We start from the raw sequence: 14,069 nt of genomic DNA on the forward strand, positions 1-14,069 counted from the left end.
AAATATGAGTGGCTACAGCTGCAGCAGTGACATTTCCATGTGTTTGCCTGGGAGAGAAAGTTCATGATTTACAGTAAACACACCTTTCATGGTTTATGTTCCATTCCCACACCTGCAATGTGTGCTGAGCACTGACGCTTCTGCTTTTTTTAGCTGATATGTTGTGCATAATACTTCAGTAAATGAGCCCTTTAAAATGACAGGCTCCTGATAATTCTCAAGGATAAGGTTTTCTGCCCATGAGATACTGAAATGTCAGTTCAAGTTTTATCCTATTTTGATGCTTAAAAAGCGCTTGTCGACTTCTGTAGCCCTGTGTAATGTTTAATACAGAAAAGTATTGTTGAGAACTGTACCTGTATAGGATCTGTTATGCAGAATACTCAGGACCTGGGATAAGGGTTCTTTCTGTTATATGGATATTCATCTCTTAATGTAAACATTAAATAAGCCCAATAGATTTCCAATAAGGATTCGTTATATATTAGTTGGGATCAAGTACAAGCTACTGTTTTATTATTACAGAGAAAAAATAAATCATTTTTAAAAATTTGGATTATTTGATTATAATGGAGTCTATAGAAGACAATCGGAGCTTTCCGGATAACGGGTTTCCAGATAACGGATCCCATACCTGTTCTATTAACTGCATTCATTGATTTCAACAACAAATTCCACTCATGCCATATATATATCTAAAAAAGATGTCAGTAGCTTCTTGCCTCTTGTCATATTATTTTGGTGCAATATAGGTGATAAACAGAGCAATACGTTTTTGCCATTGAATTGCATCTGGCTCTATGGGAAAATCTGGAGATAAATTAAGAGATAAGCTTTTCACATCTGCCCATTCTTCTGTAGTAGGCTGCATTAACTCACTTTCTTGCCTTGGCCCACTGGAGACAACGCAAAAAATGGTCATTTGTAGTGATGAGCGAATCGCTTTTCGAAGTGGTGAAAAATTTGTGAAACAGCAAGAAACTAGCGAAGTCAATGAGTGGCAAAATTTTTTTGATGCACAAGAATGTTTTACACGAGCAACAATTTTTTTTTGCTCCAAATGCAATGGGCTTTTTTTTCGTTTGCCAACTTTTTTGTCCAAATGCATTAAAGGCAATGGGCTTTTTTCTTATGGCAACTTTTTTGTCTCTGCAACTTGTTTTTGCAAATTTTTCTGCAGCAAATCCACAGTTTTGTGAAAAAAATGGAGAAATGCGTCATTTCGCCATGAATCCATGGCTGGCGAAAAAAGTAGTAAGATATTGTTAATAATAATACACATATTGTTCCTGCTTTTATTAACATTTTTACCCTGAAAAACTGGGGAAGTCCAAGTATATGCCCTCTTTGTTTTACCATAAAACTGTCCCTGTTACCAGTGATTGGTTGAAAAACAAGTTTTTGTGAACTTTTAAGCTATTGATATTGGCAATTTGCAAGTGAAAGAGAATTATTATTTTTATAGTGTCATTGTTTCCTACAAAGTGAAGATAAGAGTGATCCGTGAGAGCAAGTAACTAAGGATTATTGTGTGTGTGGGTTTCTTGCCAACAAAGAACATTGGTTCCAGCCCAGGCTTCCTCCCCAGTGCACAGAACAATAAACCAATAGCTGCATGGACTTGAGTGATCAATTCATTAATGCTACTCCATTCATTTACACATACAAGAAAACCTTTAGATTGGAAATCCAATAGCAACCAAACCGGAAAGTAATTATATTCAGTTTAATATTATTTCAGTATTTCATATTTTCAAATAAATCTTTGTTAGCAGAGTGATTAACCATTTGTATGTATTACAAGATTATTTCATTGTGAATTCAGCCAGAAATATACTTTGCCAAGTCCTACAACATCTAGCATGCATCTCATCCCAAATCTTTGCTTCTTCTGACTGAATAGATAGATAGATAGATAGATAGATAGATAGATAGATAGATAGATAGATTGATAGATAGATGATAGATATAAGATAGATGATATATAGATAGATGATAGACAGACAGACAGACAGACAGACAGATAGATAGAGATAGATAGATAGATAGATAGATAGATGATTGATAGATAAATAGATGATAGATAGATGATAGATGATAGATAGAGGATAGATAGATAGATAGATAAATAGATGATAGATATAAGATAGATGATATATAGATAGCTGATAGATAGACAGACAGACAGAAAGATAGATAGATAGATAGATAGATAGATAGATAGATAGATAGATAGATAGATAGATAGATAGATAGATAGATAGATGATAGATATATGATAGATGATATATAGATAGATAGACAGACAGACAGACAGACAGACAGATGATAGATAGATAGACAGACAGACAGACAGATGATAGATAGATAGACAGACAGACAGACAGATAGATAGATGATAGATAGATGTGTAGCAAGTCATGGTTCAGCAGGGAGAGCATTAAAAAAGAGGAGCTTGCTTGACTGTTATTGAAAAATCCACCAATATACTGTATATGGGCTCAATAACTACTGCAGTCACACAGAAATGGATGCAGTCATTAGGTGCATTGAAGTCTTCCATTAAAAAAACTCACAGCTATACACACTCCCCACACTTACATGTATTTACACCAAGAGCTAGTGAGTGTGCCTGGTCACAGCTGGAACACTCGGAGCTGACACCATCCCAACAATTTGGACTAAATTGCTTCCTATTCACATAAACATGCAAGTGCAGTTGCAAATTTAAAGGTATTTTGGTGCTATTGCAGTGGGTGGAGATGTAGTGGTCATCTTACTGAACTGCACATGTTTTACAGGGGGGTTGAGCCCACACTGGCCTGGGGAAAAGCTAACAGAGCACTGTACCAACTTCTTACCACATTTCCAGGCATCTCCAGCTTGGGCTTGTGGTCTAAAACAGTGGTTCCAAAATGATGAGTCTATCCCCTCTGTGGTGCTTGTGACAGGAGAGCTTCAGCCTTAAGGCCAGTTAAGGTGAGAACTGGGGAGGATGTCCATTTGCACTCCTAGAAACCCTTGAAAGCCCAGTTTGAACATCAAAGTGGGATTTGGGGTGAATATGTATTCACTGTCTTAGATATTAATGAACTGCAAAATGACTGATAGCAGTATTTTTCTATATCTGTATCAATTTCATGAGGTAAGAGGGGGCCTGAAGGTCGAAAATGTAATGGAGTATCTGGCCAAAAGCTGGACCTTTAAAAGGGGCTTAAACTTAAAAAAAAGCATTGGGTTTAACATATGTCAGAGAGCTGTCTTACCTTACCTTAAAAAAGATAATAAAGGGCTGGCACATACCAGACCACACTCCTTGAGTCATAGGCCTATGACTAAGTGCCCCTAAGGCACGAAACACGTAAGGCTTTGTTGTGATGTTTTTTGCTAAATAAATACTTTTTAACTACATGAACTCAAGCCTATGACTAAGTGCCCCTAAGGCACAAAACACGTAAGGATTTATTGTGATGTTTTTTGCTAAATAAATACTTTTTAACTACATCAAGGAGTGTGGTCTGGTATGTGCCAGCCCTTTTTTGCAATATTTGCCTCCCCGAGTTGAAACTCTGGGGCTTGAGCACCTGGACCCCCTTCTTTCTGGTTAAGTCAACCCCTTCCACTTACTGTACTCAATACTGAAGATTTTTTTATTTAAGTTTATTTACCTTACCTTACCTTACCTAGAAGCCCTACACAAAGTATTTTTTGCCGTGGCCCACTGTAAGTAGGTGTTTTGCACGTATTTGGGTGCTGACTTTGTACAAAGGAGTCAAGTTTCTATTTGGACCCAGAAAAAAAATTCCAAACTATGACCTAAAAGTCTAGAAGTTTAATCCTCTATTATGATAGGACTGCTATGCCTCTGAACTGGTAAAACAGCCCTGTAATATATGTTCCATCTACTAGATGCCCTGTAAAACTACCTTTATATTCAGTATTCTGTCTTATTTTAGCATTAAAATGGCAGGAAATGTGGAAAACCGCGTACCACTATAATCCAAGGAAAGGAACTTGGCCCAGGTACAGCTCAAAGATAGTTAGTACACAGAATAATATCCTATTGTGGAGGGCTGATCATATTTTGGTGAGATCATGACGTCATCATAACCTTGGATGCAGTAGAATATATGACCCTTAAATGCAGATATAAAAAAACAACACAGAACACACACTGCAGTTTCCCCAACAGATAAGTTCAAACTCATTCTGAAAAATCTTGCAATGTCTTTATGAAAGGAACTGACCACTGTCTCACAGGATCCACAAAATTGGAATTGTAAATACATTGTAATTGTAGATACAACAGAAAAGGTATTTTAATAAAAAAAAAACAATTTATTAGTGCCAGTCAATGTCTGTGGTGAAACAAAAGATGTCTGATGCCTTCAGCAACCATCATCAAATAATGTCCAAAGAATTCTTCTACTTAATAAAACATTTTTCATTTCAACTTCATCCTCAGTAACTTTAAATAACCTATTTTATTATGCGATCAACAACTTTAAATAAAAGTTGCCACTGTCAAAAAAAAAAAAGAATTTTTTAGGGAATTTGGCACATAAAAGTAACAGGTCAACCGCACAAAGAACCTCACTCGTCCGGAACATGTACAATCATACAGACCTACATTTTGCATATACATCATGATCAAAGCCACAAAAGTCCTAAAGCACAGAATATACAGTCGAACTATTCCAAAATAACATAAAATATTCCTACATAGAAAGCAATTCATTATATGTACAGGAGCTGCTTTAGCAAGGGGTTACTACTTCTTTAACATACATGAATGGTTTGAAAGTTTCCAAAATGATGTGTGTCGAATTCCTGATGTATCCACAAGAGGTTCAATCGTTTGATGCGCAATGAGTCTAAGGCAATACTTGCTCCACAGGACATGTTGCTGCAATTGCAATCATCTATTATCTCATTATGTGCCGGAATTCAGATTCAGTCAGTTGTGGTGAGACATTCATGTGTTGCACAATATCGTTCTTGGTCAGTTTTTGTGTCTTCTATTGAACATTTAAGGAATAGCACCATTGGAGATTTCTTGCAATATCAGCTTAAGGTCCAACAGCTAAGGATACATTGCTACACACAGGCATTTTATTAGATTTACATCACAATACTGGGATGGTCTATATTTTCATTGGTTTCCATTTAAATGAACAACACACTTGGCAATATAGCAGCCATTGTACGTAATGATACCAAATGATGAAACCACTGCAGCAATTTCTTCTTTTGTGTTAAGGTCGGATTCCATTGATCGTATTTGCTACTAGGTCCTAATATCCCCCAAAGTATCAGCAATCAGAACTGGCAAACGCCAACATGTCCCTGATTATATTTTGTGCAAAATAACAGCAAGTGAAAACGTATGACATTATACCCACAGTATAAATTGAAGGAATCCCTAACTTAAACAGCATTCACGCTATGAATGGAATAGACAAAAAATTGTGTTACATTCTTACAATTGACTACCTAAAGGAATTGGAACTGAGCTGTAACTTAAAGCCAGATTCTGTGTGGAGACAAAGCCATTATAACGTTCTAAGCATTTTTTTTTTTTTTTGTTTAATGGAAGTAGAAGAGTTTCTGAAAATCTTCTGGTTTTGCATTCCGTGTACAGCTTTACTTGCATTATATGCTGTCTGCAAAGCACAAAAGGCCAAGTCTAAGAAATTTGGAGAACAGATGAGTTTGTGACCTGCAGGAATTTGTTCATCTTGTCTTTTGTTAGATTTTCCCAAACAACAATCAGAAGGTAATGCTGTCCTCGCACAACTGTCCATGGAAGTGAAAGATTGATTCACCAGGCATCGCTGAGAAATGTCAGGTTGGGTATGAAAGCACGTTTTCTCCCTACAAGCATGCAGTGCCCTTTATTTGCAAATGTAACCCAAAAAAAGTCATCTTAGATTTACTATAGTGGGGGGGAGGGGGCAGAACTTCCCATTTTGGATCAGTGCTGTTCCTGGTATTTTATGATACTTCCATTTATATCTATGATATAAAACGTTTGTACTAATAACATTAGTAAAAAAATACTTCCCGTCCGTTTTTCTGTCACTTTGTGGAGCCATTATTTTCCAGCAATAGAGGGTTCTGGTGCTATTTGGTGTGTAGAATGTCTTGATATTTCACACTTTTGTATCGTATATGAAATCCTTTCTTGCTGATTGTGTCGTCGGTGTGAAAGTGAATTAATATTGCATCGCCAGTGGATACGATTTCTTCCGGAGGCTAGAACGAAAAGACATCAGTCAGTCTTTAAAATTAAATAGAGCCATCAATATCTTGTCAATGATATTCTTATAAATGGTGCTTAATGATGTCACCAGCAAGGCTGGAACTAGGGGTAGGCAGAAGAGGCAATTGTTTAGGGCACAAAGGGGAAGGGGGCGCCAGGCACCATACCTCTTCTGCCATCTTTCCCTAGTTCAAACCCTTGTTTCCCCCACCTATGGCAGCAATTCCCACATCCTGAACACATGCACTCTCCTATGCATGTGCATGCGCACGTTTTTGGTTCATGTGCTCGACCCCACTTGTGCGTTTACATACATGAGGAGGGCCGGGTAGCCTAGGGCGCCCAGCAGACCTGGCCCTGCACTGGTCACCAGTTCCGTGACCTGTATAAAAGTACTTGGCCTTTGATCTAATGTCTTTAAATGGTCATGGAACTCCTCTGTGACTTCTTATATATCCACATGTTTGACAACAGGGGGTACCTTATTCTCTATATATTAAAATACTATCGCTATAAGTCAAAATGTACTATGTACATGCTATAGCATGGCTCATTGATATGGAGGTAATATAATGCAAGGTGCAGCTCTTCCAATTCTAAGTAACTAATAATTAGATACTGCTGACCAGCATGGGTTACTAGCTATGAAGCAAACTTTACGCAATAGTTATTTCTCACGTCCTAGAATAGAAACGGTTTATAAATATCGCACCCAACCCCTATGAAAGAGAAACTAGTGTACACTAGAGTGCAAATACAGCCTTACAAGCTTTCTTACCCCTGATCCACAGAAACGCCCAAGTCTCATAGCCGAGGCATCGTGCCCATCAAACAGCTCCATGAAGTCATAGCCGCAGTCAGCTTCTTCCTCCACTTCAAATGTCTGGAAGCTGAGCTCAATGCGCAAACCCCTTTCCGTCACTAAAATCCACTCGCAATCCGCTTGCACTGGGTAATTGTTGTCACCAAACTGGGCGTGGGAGAACAGGTCTCTTGGCTTTGCTTCTGCTTTCAGCCTGCCACCGCACTCTGGGAGACATAGAACGCATGCAGTTATTATACAGTACACAAGCATTCAATATGCTATATGTATTGAGAAATATCACAGTGGCCTACAGAGAACATTCATCTCTCCTTATCAGGCCTGGATTTGTGGAAAGCCACCTAGGCCCGGGCCTAGGGCGGCAGGATTTTAGGGGGGAGGCATGCTGCCCAACCACACCCACATTGCTTTTGAAATACTGGGGATGCACTGGAGATACAATAGTTTTTTATTTCCTGCGCACTAATCCCCATTGCTCCGGTTCCGATTATGAAAATTTGTGTGAATAAAAGGGATGGGACGGGGGCGAGCAACATTAGTGGGCCTAGGGGTGCCCACTATGTAAATCCGGCCCTGCTCCTTATAGTAAAAGAAATGTGTATTCTAAGGGACATATTGCTATAATTAAACATGTACAGTATTTAATACTTATATCCCAAATAGCAATTATTTTAATGAACCAGGCCAAAACCCCTAAGAGACAAAGATTTGCTTCAGTGTTGAAAATGATGGACAAAAACTAACTGCTGACTTGCTGGGATGGGTAACTGTTCTAGTGCAAAAATGTGCAATGCTAGTCAGTATATCATATCTCCTACTCCTTCAGAAACTGGTTAAAATTCTGTTTTTGACTGGCTTCCCACTGTCTATCTGTCTGTTACTACACAATGCCAAAGCTCTTTTGCTAGACTGTTAAAATGAAGCAATAACTATCTCGTAAGAGGTTTGTCGGGTGTTGTATGGAAATGTGAGTGGGAACTGTGTGAAATGTAAAGATTGTTGAATTGTTGAAAATTATCTGTAAATGGGAGTGTAATTTGTGAGTGTCACCACAAGGGGGTAGTAGAATATAACTTTATTTAGTTGCAGTTCCTGCCAGGCCACTAGGGGGAGTTAGAAAAGGAAAAAGGTATTTAAAGGGATGACACACCTGGGGCAGGGTTCTTTCCACTCTGGAAGTAAATAGAGACAGAGCTCTGAGTGTGAAGTACTACGTACTTCAGCTAGTTTAGGAAATAACTAGCATGGGAAGCTGAGACCCCAACGAGTATGTAGAGGCCTAAGAGCCGAGGCTAAGCCAGTGAGGGCAGACGTGATAGTGAGGCAAAGGGCATCCGGAAAGAGGGGGCAAGAAATTCCTACCTAGGACAGGGGGTGTAGCGTATACACTGGGCTGTCAGGACTGGGAGGTAGTGAGTGACCTTGGAAAGGGATGTATCTGTGGAGCAGCGTCGGATGCCAGGAAATCTCCTGGTGGACCCAGGTGTCAGTGGGCCATTTTGCTTCTAACCATTTGGCCTGTTTCATGGCCATTCCTTATTTCTTTTTAGGAAAAAAGAAGCTTAATAATGGAACAATAGAGTATAGTAAGTAGATATAAAAGACTTGGAGAATAAAGAGGTTAGGTGAGTAGAGGAGGAATAATAGTTTGGAAAGTGGGCCCACAGTCTAAGGTTTTCTGGTGGGCCGCTGGCAACCCAGTCCGACACTGCTGTGGAGCCTCAGATGGGGTCTCTGAATGCTGGAAAATGTATGCTTGGCAAGAGTGGGAGTAATGAAGTATAAGCCATGATGTGAATGTTTGAATTTGCTATTCTGGAGTTTGGAACAGGACCGAATAAATGTATGTGAGTGCCATAATAAATATTTCTTTAATTGGACCAGCGGTGTTGGACTCCCTATCCTTCCAGAAGGTAATCTGGTAATTACCCTTACAATCTTACCAACTACTTTATTACAGTAGTGTTATTCTGTGGTTACGTATAAAGAGTAGCCCATCTGATATTTTCCAGTGGCTGGGAAGATCCCTAAGTTGAGCAATGGATATCCCCATATGTCAAGGTTGTGGTGTCAATGTACTGAGGATATTAGTCATGGAACTCTAGGAGAAGCACTATAGTGATGCAATAAACCACAACAGCTGGAACTAACCATAGTATTTAATGGTATGGGGGTTTGTAGGCAGGTAGTGAAATAATGCTGTCTTTTGGAATATCTAAACAATCTGCACGGTTAAATATATCTGGGTGGATTTCACTGTACAGGTGTCACTTAGGTTTCAGCTTGAGTTTTCTGGTGTTTCACAGTTTAGATTTAGATTGGGGCATGTTGGCATTATGGTATTTCCATCACAGGAAAGTTTAAATCACAAATAATCATATTTATTTATTGATTTCACTGCTTCACTTGAATTTGCAAGAAAGCCGTTTCATTAGAATTTCATATCAAATTGTGGGAGTAGGAAATTAATTATTATATGCCTTCAACTTTCGGATTAAAGACCGTGCTGTTCATATTAATACGAATGACCAGAAAGAGGCTTTGATTTAAAAGAAAGGAAATATTTAGTTCCATTAAGAAAGCAACATTTGCTCATGTGTCCATGGATATGAAAAATGGGCAAAAACCTTGATCATTTCATTCACACAACAGATAAGGCATAAAAACAAACATAAAAATGAAATTAAATGTAATAGTGACAAGAAAAGTCTCAAGTAAAACATATTATGAATGACTGATAGACTTGAAAATACAGCTTTCACCACTAGATGTTGCTCTTTGCTAATATTCATCTGTTATCACACAAAAAGCTGTGGAATTGAGCTTATATATACACATTTCCTCTATGCAGCGATATAATGATTTTGTGTGACTGTTCTGTCCTGACTCCTCCATTCCACTGAGCCCTGTACTCTTACTGGGAACTGCTCGTAGGCTGAGCACCTTAAACACAGTTTTTGCTCGGCATATTATGGGGAGAGAAGGGAACTGTCAGTTGGTAGTGTGACTTGATAATGATATAATTGCCCAATCTGCAGGGGGCCTGGAAGATCTAATGGAAGGGAGTGCAGGCCTGATAGTCTTCTGTTAATATGATGCTTGACAGTTTTATGTAGTACATATGTGGTAGTACAAGCCCTCTACACAAGCACAAATATATTGCATTCCACTGATTTGAGTATACCAAGCAGACACATAAATAGAGGTCCCATCCAGCCACATAAGTATTCTTCCTTCAAACCTTTATACATATCCCCCCAAACTTAACAAAACAAACTCAATAAATAAATGGTGTTTTACTCCTCGTTTCTTCACCACTTTCCGACCCTGCACAGCTGCTTCACAATACAGAGCAAAGCACAAAATAAAGGATAATGCAATCCCTGCTCCAGAAATGATAGAAGTCCCCTATTATAGTCCCCAGCTCCTTTATAGTTACATAGTTAGTTACATAGTTAAATTGGGTTGAAAAAAGACAAAGTCCATCCAAGTTCAACCCCTCCAAATGAAAACCCAGCATCCATAAACATACCCCTCCCTACTTTTAATTAAATTCTATATACCCATACCTATACTAACTATAGATTTTAGTATCACAATAGCCTTTGATATTATGTCTATCCAAGAAATCATCCAAGCTATTCTTAAAGTCATTAACTGCCATCACAACATCACCGGCAGTGCATTCCACAACCTCACTGTCCTGACTGTGAAGAACCCCCTACGTTGCTTCAAATGAAAGTTCTTTTCTTCTAGTCTGAAGGGGTGGCCTCTGGTACGGTGATCCACTTTATGGGTAAAAAGGTCCCCTGCCATTTGTCTATAATGTCATCTAATGTGACTTCTTATATTTCAAAAAAGGGGATAAATTATCCCATATAACAAAGATACGTTTTTGTTGTTTTTGTTTTGTTTTGGGCAGGAAGGGAGTAGAGTAACGTGATCACCAGAAACATTAACTTCTAAACAATAAGATGCCTGTATCATGGGATATGTTACTATGATAAAATCCAGGAAACTCAAGTCAAGGTATTTTCCTCAGGAAAAACAATGAGGTGGGGGGGGGGGGGGCTGTGCCTGTCACTTAACTATTCAGCACTTCTCCATGCAGAAGGAAAAGAGACAAACATTTCAGTGGTAATTCGATTTGTGCTCCAAAACAATATATAGGGGGTTATTTACTAAAATCAGAATTTATCTCAAATTTTATTTTTAAAAAAAACACAACCAAACTCCTATGCCCAATTTTAGCTTATTTATTAATAGAAAAAAAAACTTGATTCAATCGGATAGTGGAAAATTATCTTTTTTCCAGAATTGCTGGAATTTTTCAAGTTTTTGCCCAAAAACTCAGAAAACATCAGATTTTTGGGCAAACCACTTCAAATTGAGATAAGTGCCTGTCCCGTTGACTTATATAGGAACTCGACAGGTTTGAGATGGCGGATATTTTGATTCTGGCTTTTTGCAGCATCGGGGTATAATGCTTTAAATCTTGAAAAATGTACTTTTTTTCTCCCACTAAGGGTCAAACCACACTGGGCGTATTGGGGAGATTTGGTCGCCTGGCGACTAATCGCCTTGTTTTTGCGGCGACCAATCTCCCCAAACGGCTTCCCTCACTCTGCGCCGACTAAAATTAAAAACCACCGGCGCTAATCACATGCGGCGATTCAGGCAACTTCGGAAAACAAATCACCGCGTGCGATTAGTGCCTGTGTTTTTTCATTTTAGCCGGTGCAGAGTGCGGGAAGGCATTTGGGGAGATTGGTCGCCGCAAAAACGAGGCGATTAGTCGCCAGGCGACCAAATCTCCCCAAAACACCTCAAGCTTAAGTACATTTTCAGAATGTCTTTGAAAATTGTTCTTCATTTTTTGCATTTTGATCATTTTTTAGCCTCTTTCCAGCTTTCCACTCCTACTCGAAAACCATTGTCTGGTTGCTAGGGCTAAATTGGCAACTAGATAACTGATAAAATTCCAAATTCAAGTGCTGCTGAACAAAACCTTTGATTGGATGATAGTATCACTTCAAGTTCTTTGGACTGTACTTTGCATACATCATTTTCCAGCCGTGCAAGACACACGGAGTGCAGTTACAAACCTGTGGAATGGGTGGCTTGAAAGCCTTTCCTTTGTACCGATGCATCAGACACAAACCGGAGAAACATTTTATTTCCGGTGGCAACCAGAGGCTCTGGGATCTTATTCCCACACAGGCGTCCTAAAATCGACGACTTGTCTGTTTCTCCATCAAACACTTCCAAATGGTCGTAAGCACATTCCTGGTGCTGCTCAATCTCAAATTCACTGAAAGACTAAAAAGAAACATTTCATTGTTAGCCATGAGATATAGGACATGATGCAGCTAAAGCAAGGCTATGGTGAACTACAGATTTTTAATTGTAAGAAAAATATTTCTGAAAAACATCTTGAAGTTTGCTCTGTCACGTAGGGGTTATTTACTAAAACTCCAGTTTATCTCAGTTTTTTTTTTGGAACAAAGTCGACCAAACTCCCACCCATGAATTGAACTCGTTTATCAATAACTGTTCTTGAAAAAAACATTGCGACAAAATCGAGCATCGATTCCAATCGTACGATTGACAGTCTGAAAACTCGGCTTTTTTGAATTGTCACTGCAAAAATCGGATTATCGGATGAAACCCCCAATTTTATCAGATTATACAGTTGAGATCACAATGTCAAGAAACAACTTCAGGAACATCTGCCATTGGCTTCTACAAGACATTGACAGGTTGAGTATTTTCGAATACGGATTTTTAGGAGCTTTGTAGTGTAACCCCTAAAAATGCAAGTTTTTTTTTTTATTCCTTGAAAAATTGTAGTTTTCCCCTTTAAAACCTTGACCAGAAAAATTTGAGGTTTAATAAATGGGCCCCATAAACTTCTCATGGATTTGGGATAAAAGTAGGAAGAAATAAATAGGAAATTTGAAACAAATAATTTTCAGATTAGTAATGCCTCTGTACCTATGACAAAGCCTTGGTAATCTGCAATGGCCTACATACAATTCCGGGGTACCAAAGCATGTGAAACACCTTTATTACAGCGCTGTAGGGTTCAGAAAGCATGGCTGCCAAGCTAACTGACACTTGACAGGACTACAATTGTGACATCATCATGCATCACTGGCAACCTTACCAAACAAATGAATCTATTAATGTATGGCCAGATTTAGGGTTGCTCTGGGTATATAGAGGCGGAGGGACATCTGGATAATGACGTCTCAAAACACAATATCAAAGAAGCTGCCGTCAGAAGATCACAATTACTCACCACAATTTGACAATTTTAATTTATTCGAAATATTGTATTTAACAGATATTGCCCGTGGCGACAGACTACACCTAAGCTAATCTAAGATAACGTGCATTTCTAAAATATCAGACTATAAAAATATGTATTTTCGCTCTTGGCAGTTAGAGATGACATTTATCATGTGATGCGTAATTAGTTGGCAATTGGAGATTGCATTTATCATCAGATCGGCAATTACTGTCAGTGTTTTTTAGTGTTAGGTTTTGTTTAGTTAAATGAGTAACAGATGCTATGGCATGGAGATGGGGTTTGCACATAGCAACACTAACATCTAATATTTCATCAGTACCACTCTAGCGAACTCTCAAGGCACTGCACATGCTCATTCTCAAACACAACTGACAGCCACAGTTTTAACCGAATGGAGGGTTTATTTCTATTATTTGTACAAGTGATCATTTCCCAGCAGTAACGCACACACGGGGAATGTTTTCTTTTCACACTCCCTCCTGTGGAATCTGCACAGAGAAAATGACTATGGGAAGAGAGGGAATACCCTTACTCTTGATGGCAGTTGGCATATTTTCCCTGCTCCCCACTACCAGCTGAATTCCCCTTAACACACTCACTTTACAAATACAGAGGGCATAAAGTGCTTAGGCTAGTATGATACAACTTTACCACAACAATTCTAATCATCA

General features: G+C 38.8%; 1 protein-coding gene across 2 annotated transcripts in view; it reads right to left on the reverse strand.

Annotated features, from left to right (window-relative positions):
- Window positions 1-4,317: 4,317 nt before the first annotated feature.
- Window positions 4,318-14,069, reverse strand: part of tll1.L (tolloid like 1 L homeolog) — a 94,683-nt gene continuing 84,931 nt past the window's right edge. For both annotated transcript variants that reach the window (XM_018241702.2, XM_018241701.2), the window contains exons 20-22: window positions 12,191-12,404; window positions 7,041-7,291; window positions 4,318-6,255 (exon numbers count right to left, since the gene is read on the reverse strand). In XM_018241702.2, coding sequence (XP_018097191.1) covers window positions 6,124-6,255; window positions 7,041-7,291; window positions 12,191-12,404 — 597 coding nt within the window. In that variant the 3' untranslated portion in view covers window positions 4,318-6,123. The remainder of the gene's footprint in view (window positions 6,256-7,040; window positions 7,292-12,190; window positions 12,405-14,069) is intronic.

This window comes from Xenopus laevis, chromosome 1L (genome assembly GCF_017654675.1).
Source record: "Xenopus laevis strain J_2021 chromosome 1L, Xenopus_laevis_v10.1, whole genome shotgun sequence".
Taxonomy (NCBI): Eukaryota; Metazoa; Chordata; class Amphibia; order Anura; family Pipidae; genus Xenopus; species Xenopus laevis.